This window comes from Pelecanus crispus, chromosome 27 (assembly GCF_030463565.1).
Source record: "Pelecanus crispus isolate bPelCri1 chromosome 27, bPelCri1.pri, whole genome shotgun sequence".
Lineage (NCBI taxonomy): Eukaryota > Metazoa > Chordata > Aves > Pelecaniformes > Pelecanidae > Pelecanus > Pelecanus crispus.
In genome coordinates, this window is record NC_134669.1 from 2,446,480 (window position 1) to 2,468,536 (window position 22,057).

General features: G+C 53.1%; 1 protein-coding gene across 3 annotated transcripts; it reads left to right on the top strand.

Moving 5' to 3' along the window:
- Positions 1-313: 313 nt before the first annotated feature.
- AKAP8 (A-kinase anchoring protein 8) lies at positions 314-20,914 on the top strand. Of its 3 annotated transcripts, none has more exons than XM_075725244.1 (14): positions 314-357; positions 5,697-5,735; positions 6,242-6,274; positions 7,973-8,261; positions 9,197-9,803; positions 10,239-10,380; positions 10,789-10,838; positions 11,484-11,514; positions 12,894-12,990; positions 13,646-13,787; positions 14,412-14,505; positions 15,434-15,564; positions 16,392-16,487; positions 19,974-20,914. In XM_075725244.1, the coding sequence occupies exons 1-14, from the start codon at positions 339-341 to the stop codon at positions 20,517-20,519; spliced, it is 2,316 nt and encodes a 771-aa protein (XP_075581359.1). In that variant the 5' UTR covers positions 314-338; the 3' UTR covers positions 20,520-20,914. The 3 variants fall into 3 exon arrangements, with proteins under 3 accessions (XP_075581359.1, XP_075581360.1, XP_075581358.1); XM_075725245.1 differs by having other exon boundaries at positions 10,792-10,838; XM_075725243.1 differs by lacking the exons at positions 314-357; positions 11,484-11,514 and adding an exon at positions 2,823-3,191 and having other exon boundaries at positions 10,789-10,836.
- The last annotated feature ends 1,143 nt before the right edge of the window (positions 20,915-22,057 follow it).

Consider the following 22,057-nt stretch of genomic DNA (forward strand, 5'->3'; position numbering starts at 1 on the left):
GAGCCCCGCGCCGCCGCCCAATCAGGAGAGGGAATGGCTGTGATTGACAATAGGGGGCCCCGGCGTCGGCCGCGGACGAAGCTCCTCCGCCAATAGAATTGGGGGATGGATGCCGGCCGGGGCGCGCTGGCCAATGGGAGAGGCGGGACGGTCGCGCCTCTAAGCGAGCTCGCCCAATGGCGGGCGCGGGGGCGGGCTTTTGGAGCGCAGCCAATGGGGAGCTTCGTGGGCGGGCCGGAGCGGCGGCCGGGGTCCAATGGGCGGCGGGCGCGGCGCGCCTGCGCAACGGGCGCTCGGGCAGGCAGTGCGGCGCTGCTGGCCGGAGGCGGAGGGGAGAGATGGAGCAGGGATACGGCGGTAGGTGCGGGCGGCCCCGGGGCGCGGCGGGGACCGGCCCTGCCCTCCCCGGCGGCGGCGGCTCGGTCCTTCCGCCGCCTCAGCCGCGGCTCCGCGCAGCGCTGGGGGCGAGGCGGGGGGGGGGAAATCGGACCCCTGCGGGAGGCGTTATGCCCGCCTCCCGTGAGGAGGGGGGGCGCCGCCGTTGATTGGTTGAGCGCCGCGTCGCTCCGCGCTAGCGCGCCGCTGATTGGTGGGCGGGTGCTATCGGGGGGGGGGGCGTTCTCTCCGCACCCCCCGCCGGGCGCGGGGGGGGGGGGGGCGGAAATGGAGCCGGTCCCATTTCTGAAGACGACACAAAATGGCGGCCGCGCGGCCACGCCCCCCGCCGCGTGCCCGCCGGTCCTTCCCCCCGCTCCCCGTTGTACCGGTTACGGCTCCGCCACCCCCCGGTGGCCCTGGCCCCTGCCCGGCGAGGCCCCGGGGGGTTCAGCCCGGGCGTCCGCTCCTGCCCACGCAGGGCGGCTGCTGCCCCCCCCGGGCACCGGCTTCACCCCGGGCGGGCTCGCAAATCCCCCGCCGCCCCGTTACCCCCGGGGGAAGCAGCAGCGCCTCGGTTTCCCAACCCGTCACCACCATAAACACCTCGGATACCCCCTCGGGCCCCCGCCTCGGGCCCTCCAGGGGCGTCCTTCCCCCTCAGGCCTCTCCCCTTTGCCGTTACAACGGCAACCGGCAAGAAGGCGTCAAACGAAGCGTAAAGAGCAGGTGAGGAGCCTCGAACCATCAGCAAGCGTCGAAGCAGCGCGGAAAGGCTCTTAACGTCGCTAAGCTTCGTTTGGCAGCGTGGGGAAGTGATTAGTGAGGGGGGGGAAAACCCATCCGCCTTCCTCGGCGCGCTCACCGGCGTGGAGTTTGGTAGCGTCGGCGCTCTCCTGGCTTCTGCTGGTTTGCGTGGCTCTGAGCTGTGTAACACGGAGGGGGAAACTGGAAGAAAACCGCCCAAATTGAAGCGTAGCAGGTGAATATCTGTTGTTTAAAGTCCCTCGCCGAAGTTTATTCGGACATGAGATGGCGGCACCTGGGGAAGCGCTCCCGAAGCAGCCCGGCGGCCCAGGTCCTCTCCCCGCCGCGCCGGTTCGGAGCCCTCCGTCCTCTTCCCACCTTGAATTCGCGCTTCGCTTCTGTTCGTGTTCAGGGACGTGAAGGTCCCGCGAGGGCGATTTTTAACTCGCTGTTGAAAACACCTCCTTGGGTTTTATAACGCGATTATGACTGGCAGGATTTTATAAATCATACAGCAGCGATGCAGTTTCTGCGTGTGTTTTATGAAGTTCCTAATACCCCGCGTGTCACTTTTTCTGCAGAGGTCGTTCGTAATTCATCCCGACATCGTGTTGATGCAAACCTGTTGACAAGTTGCTCTTTCCAGGTTCCCTCTGTCTCCGCTTTCAGCTTGGTGGAGATCTGATGCCCAGCATCTTTTTCATCATGCTTTTAATTGCTTTTTTAGTGTTTTTTTCAGTTCTTCAGGTGTAAAAATAAGGTGAGAAGCTGCGACAGGATTAAAAACACCCTAAATGTGTGTTAAATCATCCTCTACGAGCGCTGGTTTCGCTCTACCGACAAGCAAGCGAGTCTGGATGAACAACTCGGAAGAGTTTAGGCAGCTGGAAGTTATTCCTGAGAAAGATTTTGTTGGATTCGTGATGTTAACGAGCTGCCTAAGAGCCGGGATGTTCCCTTCACCTTGCAGAACTATTAATAAGTTAAAAACACTGAGCGTGTTGCAGCTTTAGAGAAGTTTTGTCGTGGATTTTTACCATTATGTGGTATAAAAATGAATCGGTTCTTCCAGTTCTTGCATATTTGGGGTTTTATAAAGAAACCTCCGGTGTAGCTGGCTCAGCTTAGAGCCAGCCCCTTTATTTTGAATTCTCTGTGCGTTGAGAATCGCACGGTTCCACGCAAGCGGGTTCTTGAGGAGAGTACCCTTTACAGTGGAGCCTTGTGTAGGAGCATGGGATATATAGATTTAATTTCAGTACTTCGCGATTCCAGCTGAAGACAAACTTTATTCTCCCCAGATAAAGTCCTTTGAGATCCACAGGAGAACCTTGGACCTGTGCTTTCGGAAGGAATTGCTTCCTGGGCACCAGCTTTTTTTTCCTGCGGGTGTTAAACTTAATTTGTCAGCCCTTTGCATAGACCGAACGATGTAAATCTCTCGACCTGGCTCCATCATCTCTGGATTTGTGCTCCACTTGTACACGTGTGTGGAGAAAAATGATTCCCAAGCTTTTCCCCCCAGCTCAGGGAGCGCTGTCTTGGGAAAATCAGCTGGGAACCAGGACACATGGCGCAGTCGGCTCAGTAAAATTCACTGCTTGGTCCCTTCCAAGTTGCTTTGGTTTTTTTTTTTTTTCCCTTCTCTGCACTTTTTCATGTTTATTTTCCCAGGAGAAGGGGATGATGATTTATTCCGCTGATTTTTTTTTTTTTTTTTTTCCCTCTCCTGGGGATGTTTACGGATGTGCTGCGCTGCTGCAGACCTGATGGATACAACGTCTGCTCGTTGGTGCCGAGTCACGAATCCCTGAGTGTCTCATCTAGTGTTTGTTTTTACATAATATTTAGTTTCAAAATTAGATGTTGAATTCTTAATTACCACGTTCTTAACTTGTACCGAAAGCTTGAGGTCTTTGCTTAACCCAGATTTCTTCATTCCTTGAAAGAATATGATAATCGTGGTAATACCCGTATGAACATAACGCGCCCTACGTCTCGGCGAGCCAAACGCCAGCGTATATGCACGGAACTCGAGAGCGAGGAGCTTTATTCTATAGAATCTGGAGGTGCAAAGAGGCGGGACTGTCTTTGGCTGGAGAACGCTGCGTTTCGGGCCAGCCAGCCTTCGTTTTCCTCGAGGTTTTGTGCCGGGGCCAGGCTATTTTTGCCTCCTGAATTACCGTACCCAAGGTTTGATCAAAGGCAGTTCGATCAAAATCGAAGGCGAGGAGCTCGCTTTTGATCCGACGTCTGCGTGCGGTCGAAAGCGCGAGGGCCGCTGCTATTTTTGGCGGCGCTGGGTGAGAAACCGAGCGACCTGCCCAGAGAAAAAGCTTCCCTGTGCTGGCTTCGCTTGCTCTTCCCGCTTTTCTCCGGCTATGAGCATGCCCGGAGGCTGGCGTCGAGCTGGGAATGACGCCCGTGACAGCCGGGGGTTTTGGGGTCGCTTGAAACAAATCGCGCGCGCTCAGCAGTTTGTTTGCGAGAGGTGAGTTAACATGCTGGAGGAGGGAGCGTTAAAATTGAGCTGTGGATTTAAAAGCAGGCTTTGGGGTGGCTGCTGTCAACGGATCCGTTTGTCCTTAATTTCCGTGCTCTGTCTCGACCCGATCCTCCCCCCCGGCAGCTGGAAAACCGTATCCCAGCGCCTGGCCCGCTCCCGCTGGAAAGCGAAGCTGAACAGCGACTCGACCTAAAAACGCCGACGGTGGGAAAGGAAATTATTCAGTCATAAGGCTCCGATTTGAAAAGGCATTTATGTGTCGCAGTTCCTGTTTTGCTGGCGCTGCGGTTTGTGTAAGAGTTCAAAAATACGGCGGTGGCTGTTTTGCCCGCGATTTCTTTAGGTTCTGTGTGCTTCAGGTGCTTGCCCATGAAATAAATAAAGCTGTTAAAAGGGAGAGGTGTCCGGAACGTCCTTGGTGGGCGTCAGACAGCTTTGTGCTGGGGGCTGCAAGAAAAAAGGTTTTATAAAACCAAGGGCTGTCTCGAAAAGTAAATGTTTCGCAAAATTGAGGGTTATTGCCAAAAAGGAAAACTTTTTGGAAATCGGGGGCTGCCTCCAAACAATAAAAGCTTTGCAAAATTGGGGGCCCCCTCCAGAAAATCGAAAAGCTTCGTGGGATTGGAGGCCGCCTCCCAAAAAAGAAAAGCTTTGCAAAATTGGGGTCTGCCTCCACAAAAGAAAAGTTTTTGCAGAATCGGGGGCTGTCTCTGAAAAATAATGTTTTGCAAAATCGGGAACCGATTGCAAAAAAATGTAAAAGCTTCGCAAAGTTGCTGGCCACCTCCAAAAAATACAAAAGTTTTGCAAAATTGGTGTCCGAGGTGCAGGAAAACAACCCGAGTCTTAAAAGAAGGAAGGAAGGAAGCGTGCGCGTGTGATTTTTGGCTTGTACAGGCTCCTCCTCAGCTCGGGAACGTTTGGAGGGAGATGAGGTTGCTGAAGGGAAGGGAAACTGCAGGTCCGGGGAGGGGGAAGGCAAAGCCACGAAAGAAACGCGGAAAAGTCTGGGGTAACACCACGGGCGTTGAAATAATTCGTATCTGTAGGAAGCCGGGCAACAGTAGTTCTGCTTGTGAACGGACTTATTTTTCTGATCGGAATAATAAATAAAGATAAAAAAATAGTTTTCCTGCAGAGAAGTGGCAGCCAAGACTCTGGGAAGTGTTTTCAGCAAAACACCCCGCCTATGGCTTTTGATTTCAAAATTTAATTTAGGACGATACAAAGGTTTTGTTGCAGCACGGAGCTTATTTATCTGATGCCCTTTGAGCAGACGAAGGCATTTGCCGAGCTCTTTGCAGCTCTGTCAGGGATCGCTGCGGTGCCGGGGACGCGGATTCCACCCTGGAAACTTGGGAAAAGGTTTAAAATGGAGAGATGATTGATTTTGGTGAGAAAAACAGATCCCAGCAGCCGCTGTGAGATAAAGGAGCCGATGAAGTCAGGGCGGGAGCTTTTTTTTTTTTTTTTGCTGCTTCTTCCACTTGGGCAAGGGCTCCGTCCTGCCGCCGTTTCGGAGGGAGAGACCGGACTGAAGGCGTCTCGTTGGCGCAAATCTGGCGATTAGGGCTGGAACGTGGAGGGAGCTCCATTTATTTTATGGGCTAGGATCACAGCAGTACCCCGCTTCGCATCACGTACGAGGATATCCGACGTTCCCTAGGAAAAGGGACGCTTCTGCTGGCGTGACACAACTGAAACAGCCGTTCTCGACGCCGGTTCGGTTCTTTGGATGATTTAGCCCGCAAATTTTTTCTTGTATAAACAGAGCTGTGCATCGTCGTTACGTCAGGCACCTCTTAAAACTGATTTCGCTTCCAAAACACGGTGGTGTGGTGTTTTTGTTTTTTTTTTTAATTCAAAACATCTCGTTGACCTTTAGATTGTTGAAACAATCTGAAAGAAAGCATCGGGCAAGCTTCAGGCGTGTTTCCCAAACAGTAAAAAGCACAAGCGCAGCTGTAATTAAGGACTTTATTGGTTTTAGGGTCAATTAAGGGCCGAAGCAAGCGCTGCGATAACAGCAGAGGCGATCCTTCTAATAGCTCCGTTCTTTTTCTTGCAGGTTATGGCACCTGGAATACTGGGGCCACCAACACTCAAGGTGAGTTTAGCGAACATAAAAATATATCCAGGGAATTGCAATTTTAGAATAGAACTTTTATTTTTCTTCCTTCTCTCTAGCCAGAGTAACGTAACATAGAAACGGCTCTTGCAGCTCCCTTCTCCTCTGCCTCCGTTAGTGACTGTCGACTTGCTCGGTAAAAGCTTCCTCCCTCATCTCGTGACGCGCTCCGAAAGCGATCGTTACCACGAACGTGGGGTTTTACTGCTGCTTGAGGGGTGTTACTGAGTCACTGGAGTTGTTTTCAAGTGCAAATATTGGAAAGTGTTTCGAAAAACATACCAAAACCAAAAAAAAAAAAAAAACCCCTCAGTTATCCATTTCATTTTCGTAATTAGCTCTTGGAAGTCCCAGCTGCTTGCTTCCCTGTTCGGTGCAGAAGGATCCATCGTTTTTACCAGCAGTTGAATGCATTTATACCTGTTTAGTCTCTGGACTTCGTTGCTTTTCGAGCTAAAGCACTCTTTTCTTTCTGTCCCGTCCAGGTACCTACGCCACGAACGCGACGAGTTGGCAAGGTACGTGCTCAACCCCCTCGTTCCTCTCCGGGTGCTGGGGTGCCCAGCTCGCTCTCGTCGGCTGCGGCGAGCCGAGCTGTTTTCCGCTCACAAACCGCTTCCGCGTGGAAGTTGGCGCGGCGTCCGCGATGCCGTGCTTTTAGATCGCTCCTCCTCGCCGATTCCTTTCTTTATTTTTACCCCGCTCTGTGGTTGCGGCTTTTTCTTCTGCGAAGGGAGCGGCTCTGTCCTGATGCCTGGCAGCCGATTCTTCCTTAAAGCGGAAAAATTAGCGCGTGGATGAGAACAGTTCATTCCCTTCGCGTCTCCGTTCCTCGATTGATCTGGAATGGCCAGATGTGTGCGTTAATAAAATGATTTTACTGAGATGATACCATTTTCCCCTCAAAATCCAAATTTTGCCCTCGTGATTCTGGCAGCTTGACGGTACGCAAACGTGGTTCTGCGCGCAAGCTGGCGCTTCCTCAATAAAACATGATTTGCTTTCGCTAATAAACTTTTCCTCTCGGAGCAATTAGTTAATTGGCCTTGATTTGTATCCTGCGGCTGTTTTAAGCTGGTCTTAACGCATTCCCAAGCAAAAGCCTTGGGATTCTTTTAGAAAATATTATTTCTTTGGTCCTCACGATATAAAATGGAACGCTGCACGTTGGGCTCTGGATTCAAACCTCCCAGCTCAAGTTATTGGGGAAAATGAGGGTTGTTTTGGTTTTTTTTTCTTCTTTTCTTCTATTATTCCTCTTTTTTTGTAAAGCCTGGGCACCCCGTCAAGGGCTCGCACCCTGCTGCGCGGGGTATTGTGCCGATGCGGAGCGGGATGCTGGTCCTGCTCCGGAGACCTTAAATAAATAAAAACACGAGTCGCAGGCAGGTGGGGGAATACAGAGGACACGACGAGGCGGCGCCAGTCAGCACAGCCGGCAGCGGCAAACCGGCGGCCGTCGTGATGTCGGTTCTATCACAGGTGTCGCAGAGAAGGAGAATTCCGCGGGATTATTGCGGCGGTCGCTTTGCGACAGCCCTAGGAGCGATGCGGCGAAGGGTTCGGCGGCTCAGGAGCGGCGAGAGGCAGCTTGCCGCGTAGCTCGTGGCACGTGTCGCTGCCCGAGCGACGCCGGCTTCGAGCCAGGGCCGGTCAGGAGCGCGTGCCGCGGCCCTTAGCCCGGATCTTGGGATCGCACGAAGCGTCCGGCGGCTTGACGAGCGCGGCCGTGGCGCGTTGCTTTTTCCGCCGCGCCGCGGTACCTTGCCACGGGGTGCTCTTTGAATACAACTCGCTGCTTTGATTTTTCCGATGAATTTATTTCATCGTGGTCCTTTTTCGGATGGATACGCGGCGATGCGCCCGGCAGCGCGTCTGCTTTGGGTTTTCTCGTGTCGTTTTGCGGGACCGTGCGACGGAAACGGCTCAGAGTCCCGCGGCGTAGACCGAGCTTGTTAAAAAATTGCAAATACAAGCAGCAGCGTTCCGTTTCTGCAGTTAAAGTCGCCCCAAGGAGGAAGGTCCTTACGCGTTTAGGGTTGGGCAACGAGAAGCTTTGCTATTTCTCACTTTTCAGAATCTAGATTTCCTTGAAAGGAGGTAAATCCCAGCTGCAGCCTTGCCTGGTGGGATCCGTTCGCATCAAACTCTTCCTCCAGGTACCCACGTCTTTGTAATACTGTATTAATACCAATTTGATTTTCCTTTCCTGCCAGGCTATGAAGGCTACGACTACTACAACACCCAAACCACCGCCGCGAACACAGCGGCCACGTACAACTACGCCGCAGCTGCTGCCACCTCCAGCAGCTGGGAAACACCCAAAACTTCGGATCTGAGCATGAACGCCGACGTCGGCGCCGCCATGCCCGTCGCCTCGTACGGTGCCGAGGCTTCGGCGAACGAGAACTCGGATTCCATCATAGCCAAAATCAACCAGCGTTTGGATATGCTGTCGAAGGAGGGCAGCGGCGGGACCGGGGAGGGGATGGAAGACCAGGAGAGGTGACTGTTCCCCTTCTTATTTATTTTTAAGAGTAAAAAAAAAAGGCTTTTAATCACTCTTAAGTTCAGATTAAGTTCAGATTAAGCTGTTCTAATTGCATAGCCACAATCCAGCGTTCGTTCCCTGGAAAACGAGCGTAACTGCTTATTTTTTACCTGTCCTCGTACTTACGTGCGCGCGTACGTATTTTATCTCTCTCTCTCTCAAACGTATCAAACTCGATGTACACGTCAACCGTTAAGTGACTTCCACTGTCGATTCAATTCCTACATTTTGCAGAAGGCTTTTTTATTTCTAGATTTTAAGTTTCTTGAAGTATTTGTTTCCTCTGCGTCCCTTTTTCCTCCTGGCTGCCCAGTAATTATTTCTTTTTTTTTCCCTCCCGCTGGGTTAAATTATGCCAGTCTGGAGAGTTGTTTTGTATCAGTGCGTGTTTTGCTGCTGAAATAATAACACAGATCTTGGCAAGAGTTACTGAATAAACAAAGTTTTGCTTTTTTTTTTTTTTTGCCATTTGACGCTCACTGCATCAAAAGGGTTTAATCTGCATTAATTCATACCCGGAGGCGCAGCTAAGGGACAACGAGAAGCAGCTTTTACCTGGGGAAGCTTTGGGGATCTGCTTTTCCGCTGGCAAAAGATAATTTGGAGTGGTTTAGTGCTATAAAGTTAGTACAGTTGTGACATCTGTGAGGGAATTCTGTTCGGATACTCGTGCAGAAAGCCACAATTCTTTGATATTTATTTATTTTCCCCGAGAGTAAGGAGAAGGTGGAGTGGGATACAGAAAGTGATTGGTATGCAGGGTTTAAAAGTATTTTTATCCCGTTTTTCTGGCCAAAAACATTTGGATCGTGATAAAAACGGATGCAAACGCCTGCATGTCACGCAGGGACGTTCTTCTCGCTGCTGACTCTTGTCTCCTCCGGCACAGCTCTTTCAGATTCGAGTCTTTCGAATCGTACGACTCGAGGTCTTCGATGAACGACCGCGACGTGTACCGATCCGGCTACGATTATGGCGACGTCGGAACCGATCGGAATGATTCCTTCGGGAGCCAGTTCGATAACCGCAGGGATCAATCTCGTAACCGAGGAAACAACTACGGCCTCATCCGAGGACGGGGTCAAAACCGCGTTCAAAATCGAGGGCGCCTAAACGCTTTCAACCGCACCGACCACTTCATGCCCTCCTCCAGCTCCGAGCGCCTCTCAGCTCGTTGGAACGAGTTGAACTACATGGGTGGGCGTGGGATGGGGGGGGCCGGATCCAACAGGCTCCCTTCCCTCTTTTCCCAAGCCCTCGTTCCCGACTACGGCGACTACGGTGACTACGGCGATTACGGCGACTACGGTGACTATGGGGATTACGGTGATTATGGCGACTACGGAGATTATGGTGACTACGGAGACTATGACTATGGCATGATGGGGATGTCGGGCATGGGAATGGGACGGTATGGGAATATGCCGTATGGAATGGGGAGGCAACGAAACAGAGACAGGATGGGTACGGTGCCCTGGCACATGAACGCGCTCATGGTAAGTTGTTGCCGTTGTTTCTTTTTTTTTTTTCTTGTCAAGATTGCTTTTCGCTTGCCTCGGTGGGTAGGCTTCGCCGTTCGGCTGTAGAGCGGAGTCCTTTGGAGGAGCACGAGTCTTAATTCGTGTTGCTTCAGCCGCAGCGTAATTTAAATCTTCCTGGGCAGAGTAGAGTGTCATCAAGCTTGTATATGCCCATTTGCATGTAAAATAGAGCCTCTGAGTGCTTACCCCATCCCAAATCCGCTCTCTAGGGGCGCTCACCCGGCTATAAAATCCTTTTTTAGCCAAAAATAAGCCTGCGGCGTCACAAGAATTTAAGCTTTTTTAGGGGATGTAGCAGATGGGTGGAGTACTTCGATTTTATTTTATTTTTTTAAAAGCTTTTTTTGCTGCCCCGAGTTGATCGATACAAGTGCTTTCTTCCCTCTTTAGCCCAAGAGAAGAGGTTTCCGAAACCGGTCAGGAGGGCGATCGGATGGCGAGGGAGGACGCAAGCGAAAACAGTCGCAAAGCGGAGACGAGCCGGACAGCAAGCAGGCGAAGACCGACAGCGAAGGAGACGACACCGAGAACGGTACGAGCTGTCTTCACCTCCTAATATTGGCCGTTTCTCCCCTTCTTGAGCATTTTATCTTTCAGCTGACCGATAGTTGTTAACGTTTCAAAGCTGTTGTGTTTTTTTCAGTCGTCAGCGTTGGTACAACGCTCCTGCAAGCGCGCGGGCTTTGTGCTCTGTGTATTTTGTGGCCTGGGACAAAATTTAACGCCCGGGGTGAGCGTTGTGAAAGCAAGGACAGAGTTTGCAGCAGAGGCGGAGGGGCAGAGGGAAACCCGTGAGCCATTTGTGCCCTTCCCCGGGGTTTTGAGCCGTTACCGCAGCGCTTGGGGATTTGCTAGGTAGCAGCGGGGCCCCTTGGCGTGTTACGCGGGAGAAAAGACGCCCCAACGCTAGCTAAATGCTTTTTTTTTTTTTTTTGTGCAGCAGATGAGGGCGAAGGAGAGGAAAAGTCGGGAGACGAAGCTGACAAAGGTGTAAGTAGCTTTTTTTTTTTTTTTTTTTTAATCCGTCTTTGTGGCAAATGAGGGACTATTTAAGCCCTCAAGCAATTTCCTCTGCTTTTTTGACTGCGCTGAGGGGCAGAATATTTAAAATCACCCAGAAACAGCGTTTTGAGCCCGTATATTCTACAAGTATTCGCTCCTCGTAGTTTCCCCGTGCCCTTCCAGCAGGGATTACTGGCAGGTGCGCTTGCGCCGAGGTGCCTGAAAAGCGCTTGTAGGTCAGGATCCTGCGCCTGTACCGCTGCTTCCGGCGAGGCTCGTTAGGGCTAAATCCCAATTAGCGGTTGGTTTCTTTCCTCGGCGGTTGGTTTGCCGGGTTGGACGGGGGTCATTGCCGTTTGGTTTACTTGTGACTGCGTGTAACCTGCGGTACGGCGTCCCTCGGAGCGGCGACTCAGCTGCCAAGTGTTTAAGTTTTGATGGCGAGAAGCAATACTGAGTGGTGACGTATAACCTGGTATATGGAAAACAACTGTTTTGTAAACATCTATATAAACGGGCGTTTAATCCCCAAAGGACAGCCCTTCGCCTGCGCTGCGGTCTGGCTGGGTGGACTGGGAAACCTCCAAATCGCGGTGAATAACACCGGCGTCTTTTTGTGTTTCTCTTTTCCAGGAGAACGGGAATTGGGGCGATTTGGAGGAAGGTAGGGTCTTACCACCCCTCACGCCATCCTCCTGGACTAATCCCACTCCGAATCCATCTGCTTCGCCTCGGGGCGCTACCGAGAGCTTGATTTTTTTTTTTTTTTTTTTTTTTTTTTTTGGTCAAAAGCTGATGCGGCTCCTGCTGTGACCTGTTAACCAGGTCTGTCGTGGCGCAGAAGTGCTGCGCTGGTCAGCAGGGGAGCGCCAAAACGGTTCCATTTCTTCTGGGCTTCTCGGTGCGGACGGTTGCCGCCTGTACGAACGAGTATTTGGGAAAACATTAATTTATTTTGCTGCCCTGCTTGGAGGACGGCGGTGAGGATGCGCAGGTCTCGCGACAGGGCGGAGTGACAAATATCATTCCGTCATTTTCAGTGGAGGCTTCAGCCATGAGCTAAACCTCGTTTTGTTTTGGTTTTTTCACAGATGGGCGTATAGCAAGGTATATTAGAACAGTAATTGAAAACCCATATGGTCGAAAGTAACTGAAACCGCTTCAGCTGGTTTTGGATTGTAATTTTCGGTAAAGACACGTCAACCCCAAGCACCTTGTGCCTTCTGCTTTGGAGTGACTTGGGGAAAACCACACGTAGGACTTTTGCTGCCACTTTTAAGTTATTCTCAGGATTGAAACCGGTGTCGTTGGATGTTAAAACTCTCGTTTAAGCCTCCCTCCGATGCCCGGGTCTGGTCTCTGGGCTCCTTTACCTAAAAACCTTGCGGGTGAATTATTACCCGAGTCCTGTGAGGCTGATAGAGCTCTGACTCGGAGCTTTCTACCCCAAAACGCTGCAGAGATTAGGTCAGCTGAATCTCTAGTTCTCTTTTGCTTTGTCAATAATTATCAAGGCTGTCGGGAAGGCGAGAGGAGGAGTGTATCCAAAACCATCCCAAGGAGGCAGAACTGCTGCCCGAGCGCTGCCCCCATCTCTGCTGTCTTTTGTTGCTTAACCTTCCTGAGAAGCTTTTTTCAGCCTTGTGAAAAATAGGTGAATGGGGGGGAAATGAGGATACAGGGAGAAGGAGTAGCTCCTCCTAAGGAAGGGAGATAGAGCGGTGCCTTGGCGGCACGGTGAAAGCCAGGATGTTTCCCGCTAACGGCGTCTCCCGTCGCTGCCTCCGAAGACTTTGAGTTGCTGTGGGAAATGCAGGGAGCCGGAGGGGTTGGGTTTTACAACAACTGCCGGAGACCTTGGGCTTCCTCGCAGTCGGGAACCGGCTTGGGAGAGCTTCCAGAGTCCAGAAGCAGCTGTGACTTCCCAAAGCTGAGAGTAAAGAGGAAACCGAGGGATTCGGGTCCCAGAATACCTCAGCCAGCAAAGTGGGTGATTGCGAACACAGTAATTCCGATTTACATGGTTTTTTCCCCCTCTCCTAGCATCTGGAGATGGCTGTGAAGATGACGACGAAGAGGTGAAAAAGAAGAGGGAGAAGCAGCGGAGAAGAGATAGGATGCGCGATCGTGCTATGGACAGGTAAGGAACGCGATAAGCCAGTCCGTTGCTGTGAATAACACTGACGCAGGATATTCCTCTGCACAAATGTGGGATAAATGTGCGGGGAGATCGTGTTTTGGGGCTCTGCGTTCTGATTTCAGCAGGTTTTTTTTCCCTTCGTGTGTGTTTTACGACTGTTTTAAGACAAGGAGAATACTGTGGTGTTTAATACATAGATCGGTGTAGAGTAATAAATTCTGAAAGGTGTTTTACGTGGCTGTATATGCAGCCTTGCTATAAAAATAATACAATAAATGATCTAAAGATGGACTGACCAGCAAAGGCAGCAGCAGTAGATCTGTATCTCAGGGCTTTCCCACACCGGGGAGCGGATCATCGTATCGACGAGTGCCGATTCACCTCCTGCCCTATGAATTTCCCCAATTGCTTTTAAACTCTTGCAGGGTTTTAGCGTCCGCTCCCGTAGGATAAAATTTACGGGAAGTAGGCGCTGTTTAACCCGTGCAGGTTCTACAGCATTTCTAAAGGTCCAGGACAAAGTGAAACTGCGTGGGGTGGCACTTGGAAAAACCAAAGGGAGAGAAAACGATGAGGGGCGGTAACGGTGTCGCCTTCTCGATGTTCTCGTTAAGCTGAGCTCGTTCCTCATTTGCGGTACGATTGCTCTGTTTAGAATCCAGTTTGCCTGTTCCGTCTGCAAGTTCCGCAGTTTTGAGGAAGAGGAGATCCAGAAACACCTCCAGAGCAAGTTTCACAAAGAGACTTTACGCTACATCGGTACCAAACTCCCGGATAAAACGGTCGAGTTCCTGCAGGTAGGTGGGTTGCCTGGGGTTGGCTCAGCCCTTCCCCGCATCCATGCTGGCATTTCCAGGCTTAATTTGGGATTTCCAGGCTTATGTGGGGAGGGGAAGGGGTTACAGATTCATCCACCTCCACCCCCTGCTTGGTTAGCTTGCATCACCACGTGTTAGCGCATCGCCCGATGACGTCACTTTGCGTGACGCGATGTCGCACGGGTTTTTGTGTTGGGAGGGAAAGTTCATCGTATGAATTGGAACAGAAAGGCCGGAAATTAATATTTCAAAGACGGTCTTCGCCGTCTACGCGTCTAGAGCTGAGGAAGGATAGAGAAGAATTGATTCTGGATGACCGGCGTTTGCGTTTTGGGGGGCATTTTTCAAGGATTTGGGCTCTCCCAGAAGGAATCTGATGGTGACGTGGGAGCAGGCTTCTGTCTGGCTCCGATTTGGATCTTTCCGGCTCTTGCTCTGGTAGAAACGACAGGGGACGGGGAGGGCAAAACACCTGGCTTGCCTGGTTGATTCACCGGCCGTGGTCTTCCCTGTGGGTTTTCTCTGGAGAGCTCGTTTCCCTTCTGAGCTACTCGATCGCCTCCGCGTGTTGTGAGGAAGACAGCGGCTTTTGTCCTCTTCTAGGAGTACATCGTCAACAGGAATAAGAAAATTGAGAAGCGGCGCCAGGAGCTGACCGAGAAGGAGGGCACAAAACAGAAGCCGGATCCTTTTAAGGGTGAGTGTCCGTTCCGCATCTGGAGACCGAGCGAGGGTGCAAGAAAACGAATAAATACTGCTCCCAAAGAGCTACAGCAGCACAAATGGGAAGGATTTGGGTAACTCAGCCTCTGGTTCTGGGTGGGTTTTTTGCCAGCTTTGCGAAATAAATCGTTCGGTGGGGAAGGGGCAATGCCCGTCCTCGCTGCAGCTTCTCAAGCAGCAGATTCATGGAGCTCGCGCGATGTCAGAGATACTAAAATTGGGTAAACGGGGGGGGGGGGGGGGGGGGGGGGAAGCTCCCCGGAATTGTTGATTTTTGGTTAACGCAGCTGGATCCCGTGTTGGCTTTTAACGTTAAAAGAAAGCGGCGAGGTTGATCTGTCGGGGCAACGGGCGTGACGGGGAGGGGGGGGGAAATAAACCGCTTAGCTTGGTCAGCGTGCCCGTCCCTGCAGCGCTCGGCCGCGTCCGTGCTGGGAGCCACGAGCGGAGCGTAGTGAAGCCACGCGTCTGGCTGTAAAATCCTGCAGGCAGAAAACCTGAGCCGAAGTAGAGAGGAGGAACGAGCCCAGAGCTGGGGGAAGCGCACGTTGTCCCTTCCGCCTGTATTTAAATAGATTTTGGGGCAGGCAGGCTGGTTTCGGCTAGGACTGAGGAACAGTAAGTCGATGGCTTTGTACCCCGGGCTGCAATCCCCATCTCTTCTTCCTATGCTTGGGTACTGCATCGCTACGATCTGTTTTAGAGCAGAATAACTCTCCTCCCCATCGTAGAGCATTTTTTTTGGTCTCTGAAAGCAGAAGCCGGAAGGAACACCGGGCACTGAATTAGCCCGTGGGTTGTGACGCGGGGCCGTTAAAGGGGTTAGAGAGGCGCCCGCGACGTTAGCCGGCCGAACGTCTCGTTCCTTTGGCGTTTTGGCTGACGTCTCGTCGTCGCCGCAGGTATTGGGCAGGAGCACTTCTTCAAGAAGATCGAGGCGGCTCACTGCATGGCGTGCGACATGTTAATTCCTGCGCAGAACCACCTTCTCCAGAGGCACCTGCGGTCTGCCGATCACAACAGAAACCGCAGGGTAAGCAAGCCCGCTCGCTTCCACGCGGCAGCGTTTTGTCTCCGTCGGGGGCGAGGGGATGTGTCCGCTCAAGGTTTATTTGCGGCTTCTAAAAAAACCTTTTCGGACGCTCCCGGGTCGCGCCACGAGATGAAGCCGCTGACCGGGGAACTGGAAGGGGTCGTGGGATGCTTGCGGATGGGCTCTGCAGGGTTCGTTCTTCTGCAGGGCCCCACGAGCGGATGAGAAGTGGGGAGATGAACAGCAAAAAGCGATATTAAAAGGGAGAAAAAGGCCTTTTCTTTTGTGCTAGGGGTTTAGCAGGCTACATTGTCCAGGCACACTGCGTAAACATGCAGACTAAACGCTTCCTCTTTCTAAATTTGCAGCGCCTGCTAGAAATTAAAAATAAAAACGGCCTTTGAGGGCACTTGGGGAATTGGTAAATGAGACGTAATCGATGTCTAAATTGGCCCAGGCTGGAGAGGGGCTTTGGACAGGGCGGATGGAGACGGGGGTGAGCGGCGGGCAGCGCCGCGCGTCCCTCGGGCCGGTCTGCGTCTCGTCCGTCTTGGAGTGTTTGACGTGAACGCCGCCGTCCTGGGCTCGATCTCGGGACAGCTGGGGCTGTCCCAGCTGCTGGTGCCGGAGCACGTTTTTCTCCAGGGCTCCTGTTAGTGGAAGAGATGTGGGTGCTCCCTTGCATCTGCTTTTTGTGATGTTTTTTGGGGTCTGAGATGAGGTTTCCCAAGGCCTGCGGAGGAGGCAGGAATCCAAACTCTCGAGCCGAGCTCCTCGTTCGAACTCTTCCCCTTTTGAACCGACCCCCATGTCCGGTTCCTTTTCAGATGGCCGCGGAGCAGTTCAAGAAAACCAGCTTACACGTCGCCAAGAGCGTCCTGAATAACAAACACATCGTAAAGATGCTGGAAAAATACCTCAAGGTGAGTGAACGAGAGAGTCGGCAACTCCTGCCGAGTTCCCGGAGCAGCAGGCTCAGGCTCCGCCTTGGTCCCGGAGCAGCCCGGAGCCGCGTCTCGCCGTGCGCTGCGTGTCGGTGACGGGACGCCTTGCTGCGTACGATGGGGAGAAGCGTAGGTTCCACTCCGCTGCCTTTTTATCTCTAAATCTTGGGTCTGGTTTCTTTTCTCTCTAGGCGGTTTACCGCTTCTCGTGTTTTGTTTTGGGTTGTCTCTTTTTTTTTTTTCTTTTGTTTTTAATTTATTTAACTCGCAGACTGTACCTACTGTCATTCCCAGGCACGTAGAGATCAATTACGAAACCGTCCAAAACGGAAACGTAATTAAAGAAACCAAAATAGCAAAAAGGAACTCAGTTCCCCAAAGCCACCCCTCGAGCTGTGGCCTTGGGGGGGGACACCAGGTTCCCCCCAGTGCAGGGCAGCAAGCGCGTGGGTCGGGAAGCCACCGCTTGAGTCCCGCCGGGATTGAATCCGACACGGACGGCTCCTGGCCCACCCGCTAATCCTGCACCGGGCGGTGAGGGAATTTTTGCCCTGTATAAAGAGCCGGGCTCTGCGGCGCTCCCGGCAGCTCGACCAAATGACAGAGCACCCCGAGGCGGGGTGCATCCGATTCCCGTGAGCGGAAAGACCCTCGCTAGTCCGTGTCCCCCCCGCCCCTTTTCCCTCCTCTTCCCTTGGGAAGTGGCAGAGAACACCCCAGCCGATCTTCAGAGCCGAGATGGAGCACGAGGAGAGGCCAGGGTAGGGTTCGCTTAAGCCCAAACCAGCGTTCGGAAGTACAGAAAGAAGCCCGGAAGGCAAGCGCAGTCTTCAGAGCACGGGGGGCGATCCGCTCCATGCGGGATCGCCGCCGAGCGAGCGCGTACGCCCGGCCTAAAAGCGCCTCGCGGTAACCGCGGGTCCGGAGGCGGCGCGGGTTTAACGGGCGAGGTCCGCGTCCGAGAGAGAGGAAAGGTCGCAACCTCCTCCGCCAGGCGAAGAGGAAAAGAAGCGCTTTTGGCTACTTGCTTGTTCCCTGGGAATCCAGGAACAGCCCAGGATCCGGCAGGAGAGAACCCCTCGTTTGCGAGCCTGGCAGACGAGGGCAGGCAGATGCCCACACACACACCCCCCCCCACCGCCACCACGGGGGAGCAGACGTTTCCCCGCTCCCGCCGGCGTCATGGTTTTATTTTTGGTCTAAACCCGGACTGAGCTAGCTCGCATCATGCCCGGTCTCTGCTAAACTCTAGCAAAAAAAAAAAACCAAAAAAAAAAAACCAAAACGTAAAAACTGCGACTCCACCCTCTGGGTCCAGTGAAAAGAGACTTTAAGCTGAGAGTTTGTCGGCGTAGGATGGCCGTCTCTCCCCTTAAACCGGCCTCTCATACACGTTGAACAGGAGGGTGAGATAAAAAAACCCTGCGGGACCCCACAGGAGAAAGAGAGCGCCCTCGGGGCAGACGAGGTGCAAACCTCTGGGATCTCTCACAAAAAAAAAAAAAAAAAAAAAAAAATTAAAAAAAAAAAAAAAACCCAAACTCAAAAAGACCGGAACCACTCAAGTGCAACTCCGTCTACCCCTGCCAGGGTCCGCAGGCACGTCCACATCTCCTCATGATCAACGGTATCAAAGGCTGCCGGCAGATCTAAATGAATCGGCACGGGCGCCTGACCTTTGTCCATCGGCAGGAGGAGATCTTCGGATCCATCCCAGCACGCTCTCCGTATCATTCCCAGGTGCAAAACCAGACTGAAAAGGGGTGGAGGAAAATCTGAGGATTGCAGGTAATGCCAAGAGCCGCCTCGCCATAAACGTTCTCGGCAAACCTTCCCCCAGAAAGGAAGGCCGGAGACACGGGGCGATTAATTAATCAAGACTTGGCCGCATCAAGAGATGATTTCTTGACCATCGGCCTAACGATTCCTCCTCGGAGGGATGGCGGGACACCTCGCCCTTCCCAAGGGAAGCCGTGACAGTCTCCACCACGAGTGGACTTCACATCCCCCGGTAGATTTTACCGGCGATACCGGACGTTGGGGTCCAGATCGCGAGGTAGAGCCCGACACTTTTCTATCCCGCCCCTTCCACGACCTCCGTAGGTTGTGATCCTCGGCCAGAGAAGATGAACGTTGAGGTTTCTCCTCCACCTGCATGGATCTTCTCGCGTGGAGGCAGCCAACCTGGTCTGAACCTCTGATCGAGGCAGATGGTAACCCCAGGGTAGGGCGGGGAGCGGAGAAAAGGAGGAGGAAGAGTCCGGAGAGCTTTTTATTTTTTATTTCCCGCCCCCCACTGCTCCCCTTTTCCAAAAAATAAAACCTCTCCGCCCCGCTCCGCCGCGGTCGATCAGATTTCAGGCGAGGTTTCTGCCGTCGCCGGCATGCCGCCCGCCCTCCTTCCCTTCCCCCTTTCGCCGCGATACCGCGGTGAGCCCGCGAGGGGGAGGACACAAAAAAAAAAAAAAGGGAATTTTTAGACTTTTTAGAAGCACGGTTCGTCCTCGGAATTGCGACACCGGGTGTGTGTGGGGCATCTCCTCTCTGGCAAGGTCAAGGTTGTAGGGCAGCAACAGCCCCGCTGCGGCCCTCCGAGCGCTCACCCTGCACCCCGTGACTCTTGAAACGCAAGCAGAGCCTCCCCAAAGCCAGGGGTGCTAGGATCCGAAAAAAGGTAACGAGGTCAAAAAGAAAACCTTAAAAAAAAAAAACAAAAAAACACCCATGTAAAACCTAAAAAAAAAAAAAAAAACAAAATTCAAAACCCCAAAACCAAAAGAAAACCACCCAAAAATCTGGAGGGTCTTGGTGTCCCCAAGAGCCCCCTCCCGGTAGGACGTAGCGCGGGAGAAGGCGAGGGCTGCGAGGTTACGACCGCGTCTGGATTCCTCCATCTCCCGAAAATAAAACCCAAACAAAATAGAAATAAAGGCGAGATGAAAACCTGGAAGCGTCGCCGCTCTTCCCAGCGAGGGAAGGGGAATCCGGCCGCTGGCGGCTTCAAAGCGGGGCCGGAGGGTTGAGGAATTCCGTTTGGATTTTAATCGTCTCGGTTAAACCCAAATTCCTCCCGGGCGAGGAGCGGAGCCGATAAACGCCGGCACGCTTCCGTGGCAACGCCGGCGCGCCGCTTCCGTAGCGTAGGGTCCGTCCCCGGTGCCCGCGACACCGCGCAGGAACTTGGGGTGGTTTGGTTTTTTTTTTTTTCCACGGATTCTTTCCACTCCTTCCCGGCGTGGGATCTTTTTTTCTCGGGGTTCTTCTCGCTGCAAATCCTTTGGGATTTTCCACGATGGATTTTTTTTGGTTCTTTTTTTATTTTTTTTTTTCCCCCCACCGTTTTAAGAATCATCCGTCGCCAGGCCGATTTTCGGTTGCCAAAAAAAACTTCTCCCGCGAAAGATTCCCTTTGCCTCGCCGCAGCTCAATGACTCTTCATGTCTCTTCCCGTCTTTTCTTCCGCAGGGAGAAGATCCTTTTACGGATGAAATCGCGGATCAGGACGTGGATGAAGCTTTGGAAGGTGGAGACGGTGCCGGGGAAGGAGCGACCGAAACCGCCGCCGTCGAGGTTGCCCAGGAAGGAGGAGGAGGAGGAATCGGGGAAGCTACGGAAGCGGCAGAAGCTTCCGAAGAGTTTTCCAAACCTGAGGAATTTCTTAAAAATCTGGGGGAGCAAGACCAGCCCCCCAAACCGCTGTTGATGCCCCCGTTCCTGCAAGACGACGAGCTGGAAGCGGAGGAGATGGCGTCGGAGGCGACGTCGGAAGCGACGGCTGCGGTGACTTCGGAAGCGGCGGCGCCTGCAGAAAGCCTGGAAGAGCCACCTGCGGTGCCCGAAAATCCCCAAGAAGCGGCGGTTTCGCCCCAAAATGGAACTGAGGGTTGGGCAGGCAAAGAGGAGGAGGAAGAGGAGGAAAAGGGGAGGGAGGCAGCGGCTGCGGCCGGCTGCGGCGAGGAAGAGGAGGAGGAAGAGGCTCCACCAGCGGCTGCGGAGCCGCAGCCGGAATAACTGTGAATATTTGCGTGAAGGTGATGGTATAATCCGTGACTTTTTGGGGTTTTTTGATTTATTATCATTATTTTTCTTACCCTTTTTTTTTTTTTTTTGAGCGCGGCGCCCAGAGGTGGCCAATTTTGGTTTTAATTAAGGGGAAGGGACCCGGCTGCTTCGTTAGGGAGCAGCCCCAGCGCTGAATGCATCTCGTGAAGATTAAATATCGCTTGGTTTTCTGCAAATTCTATTTTTTGTTTTGTTTTGTTTTTTTCTTTCGTTTTAGGACGAAGAGCGCGGGAAGCTGTACCTTCCCCGAGCAACCCTCCTGCTGAGGCTCCGCCCGGATTTTTTCAGGGAGGCGGGGGGAATTTTAGAAAAGAAAAAGGAAAATAATAAAAGCATCGCTTCGATCCCGGCGGCTCGTTGGGTTTTAAGCGCCTTCCCTCATTTTCCCCCACACCCCATCCTCCCTAACGCTTAAAAATACTCAAATTAGGGAATTTTTAATGAGTTATTTCGCAAAAAGTGGGATTTTTCTTGGTGGGAAATGGCGTTGATTTTCATCTACCTCCGTTACCGCCTGAGCATTCAGTTTCGGAAGCAGCAGCTCGATTCTCTCGAGAAACAGCGCTGGCGTTTGCGCGGGGCTTTGCTCCGGCTGAAGAGAAAGTTTGTTTTCCTCAAAAAAAAAAACCCCAAACCCCCCAAAAAACCCTTTTCCGGCAAAATTTGCAGATTGTGGCCACTTCTGTCTTTCCTAAGGGATTCGTGGAAAAAATAAAAATAAAAAAAGCAGCGATGATTTGGTGTCTGCCAGGCGGCAGCTGGCGCGGCTGGATGGGATTAAATCCTCTGCCTCTGGGGTTTTTTTTCCCCAAATCCCCATTTTTTTCTCCCAAAACCACCCACGGTGGGCAGGTTTATAAGCCAAAAAAATAGATTTTTTTTTTTTTTTAATGCCGCTACCGCCGCCCCGGAACCGCGCCGGTGGGCAGCGCCCACTCGTGCACCGAGCTCAGCCCCGGCCTCAGCCCCCTCGGCACAGGGACGGACGGCGGCGCTGGGACGCGGCGGTGACGCTGGGGGGGTCAAGGTCAAGGGGGGGGGGGGTCCTGTGTGTGTCCCCATGCAGCGGCGTCTGTCCGTCCGTCCCCCGGTGTGCTGTCACACCCCGGGCATTGCATCAGCGCTGAGCCGGTGCGTTGCACCCCGTTGCACCCCGCGTCCCCGGCTGTGGCACCCTGTGGTGCAGCCCCCCCCCCCCCCCCGCCGTGCATTGCACCCACGACCCCCCCACTGCTCCCCGGTGCACCCCGACACCCCCAGGTGCACCGCAGGACCCCGTGCATTGCACCCGGAAACCCCCCTGGTGCACCCTGACACCCCCGGGTGCACCCCAGGACCCCCATGCATTGCACCCAGAACTCCCCCGGTGCACCCCAGGACCCCCCCAGGTGCACCCTGACACCCCCCAGGTGCACCCCAGCACCCCCCCAGTGCACCCCGACACCCCCAGGTGCACCCCAGGACCCCCATGCATTGCACCCAGAACT

Excerpts from the sequence above, each read along its gene's own strand:
- AKAP8 (XM_075725243.1), top strand. The coding sequence starts at position 3,098 with ATGAACATAACGCGCCCTACGTCTCGGCGAGCCAAACGCCAGCGTATA. Across the intron at positions 13,788-14,411 it reads AAACGGTCGAGTTCCTGCAG|GAGTACATCGTCAACAGGAA; the intron begins GTAGGTGGGTTG and ends GTCCTCTTCTAG. Across the intron at positions 15,565-16,391 it reads ATCACAACAGAAACCGCAGG|ATGGCCGCGGAGCAGTTCAA; the intron begins GTAAGCAAGCCC and ends GTTCCTTTTCAG.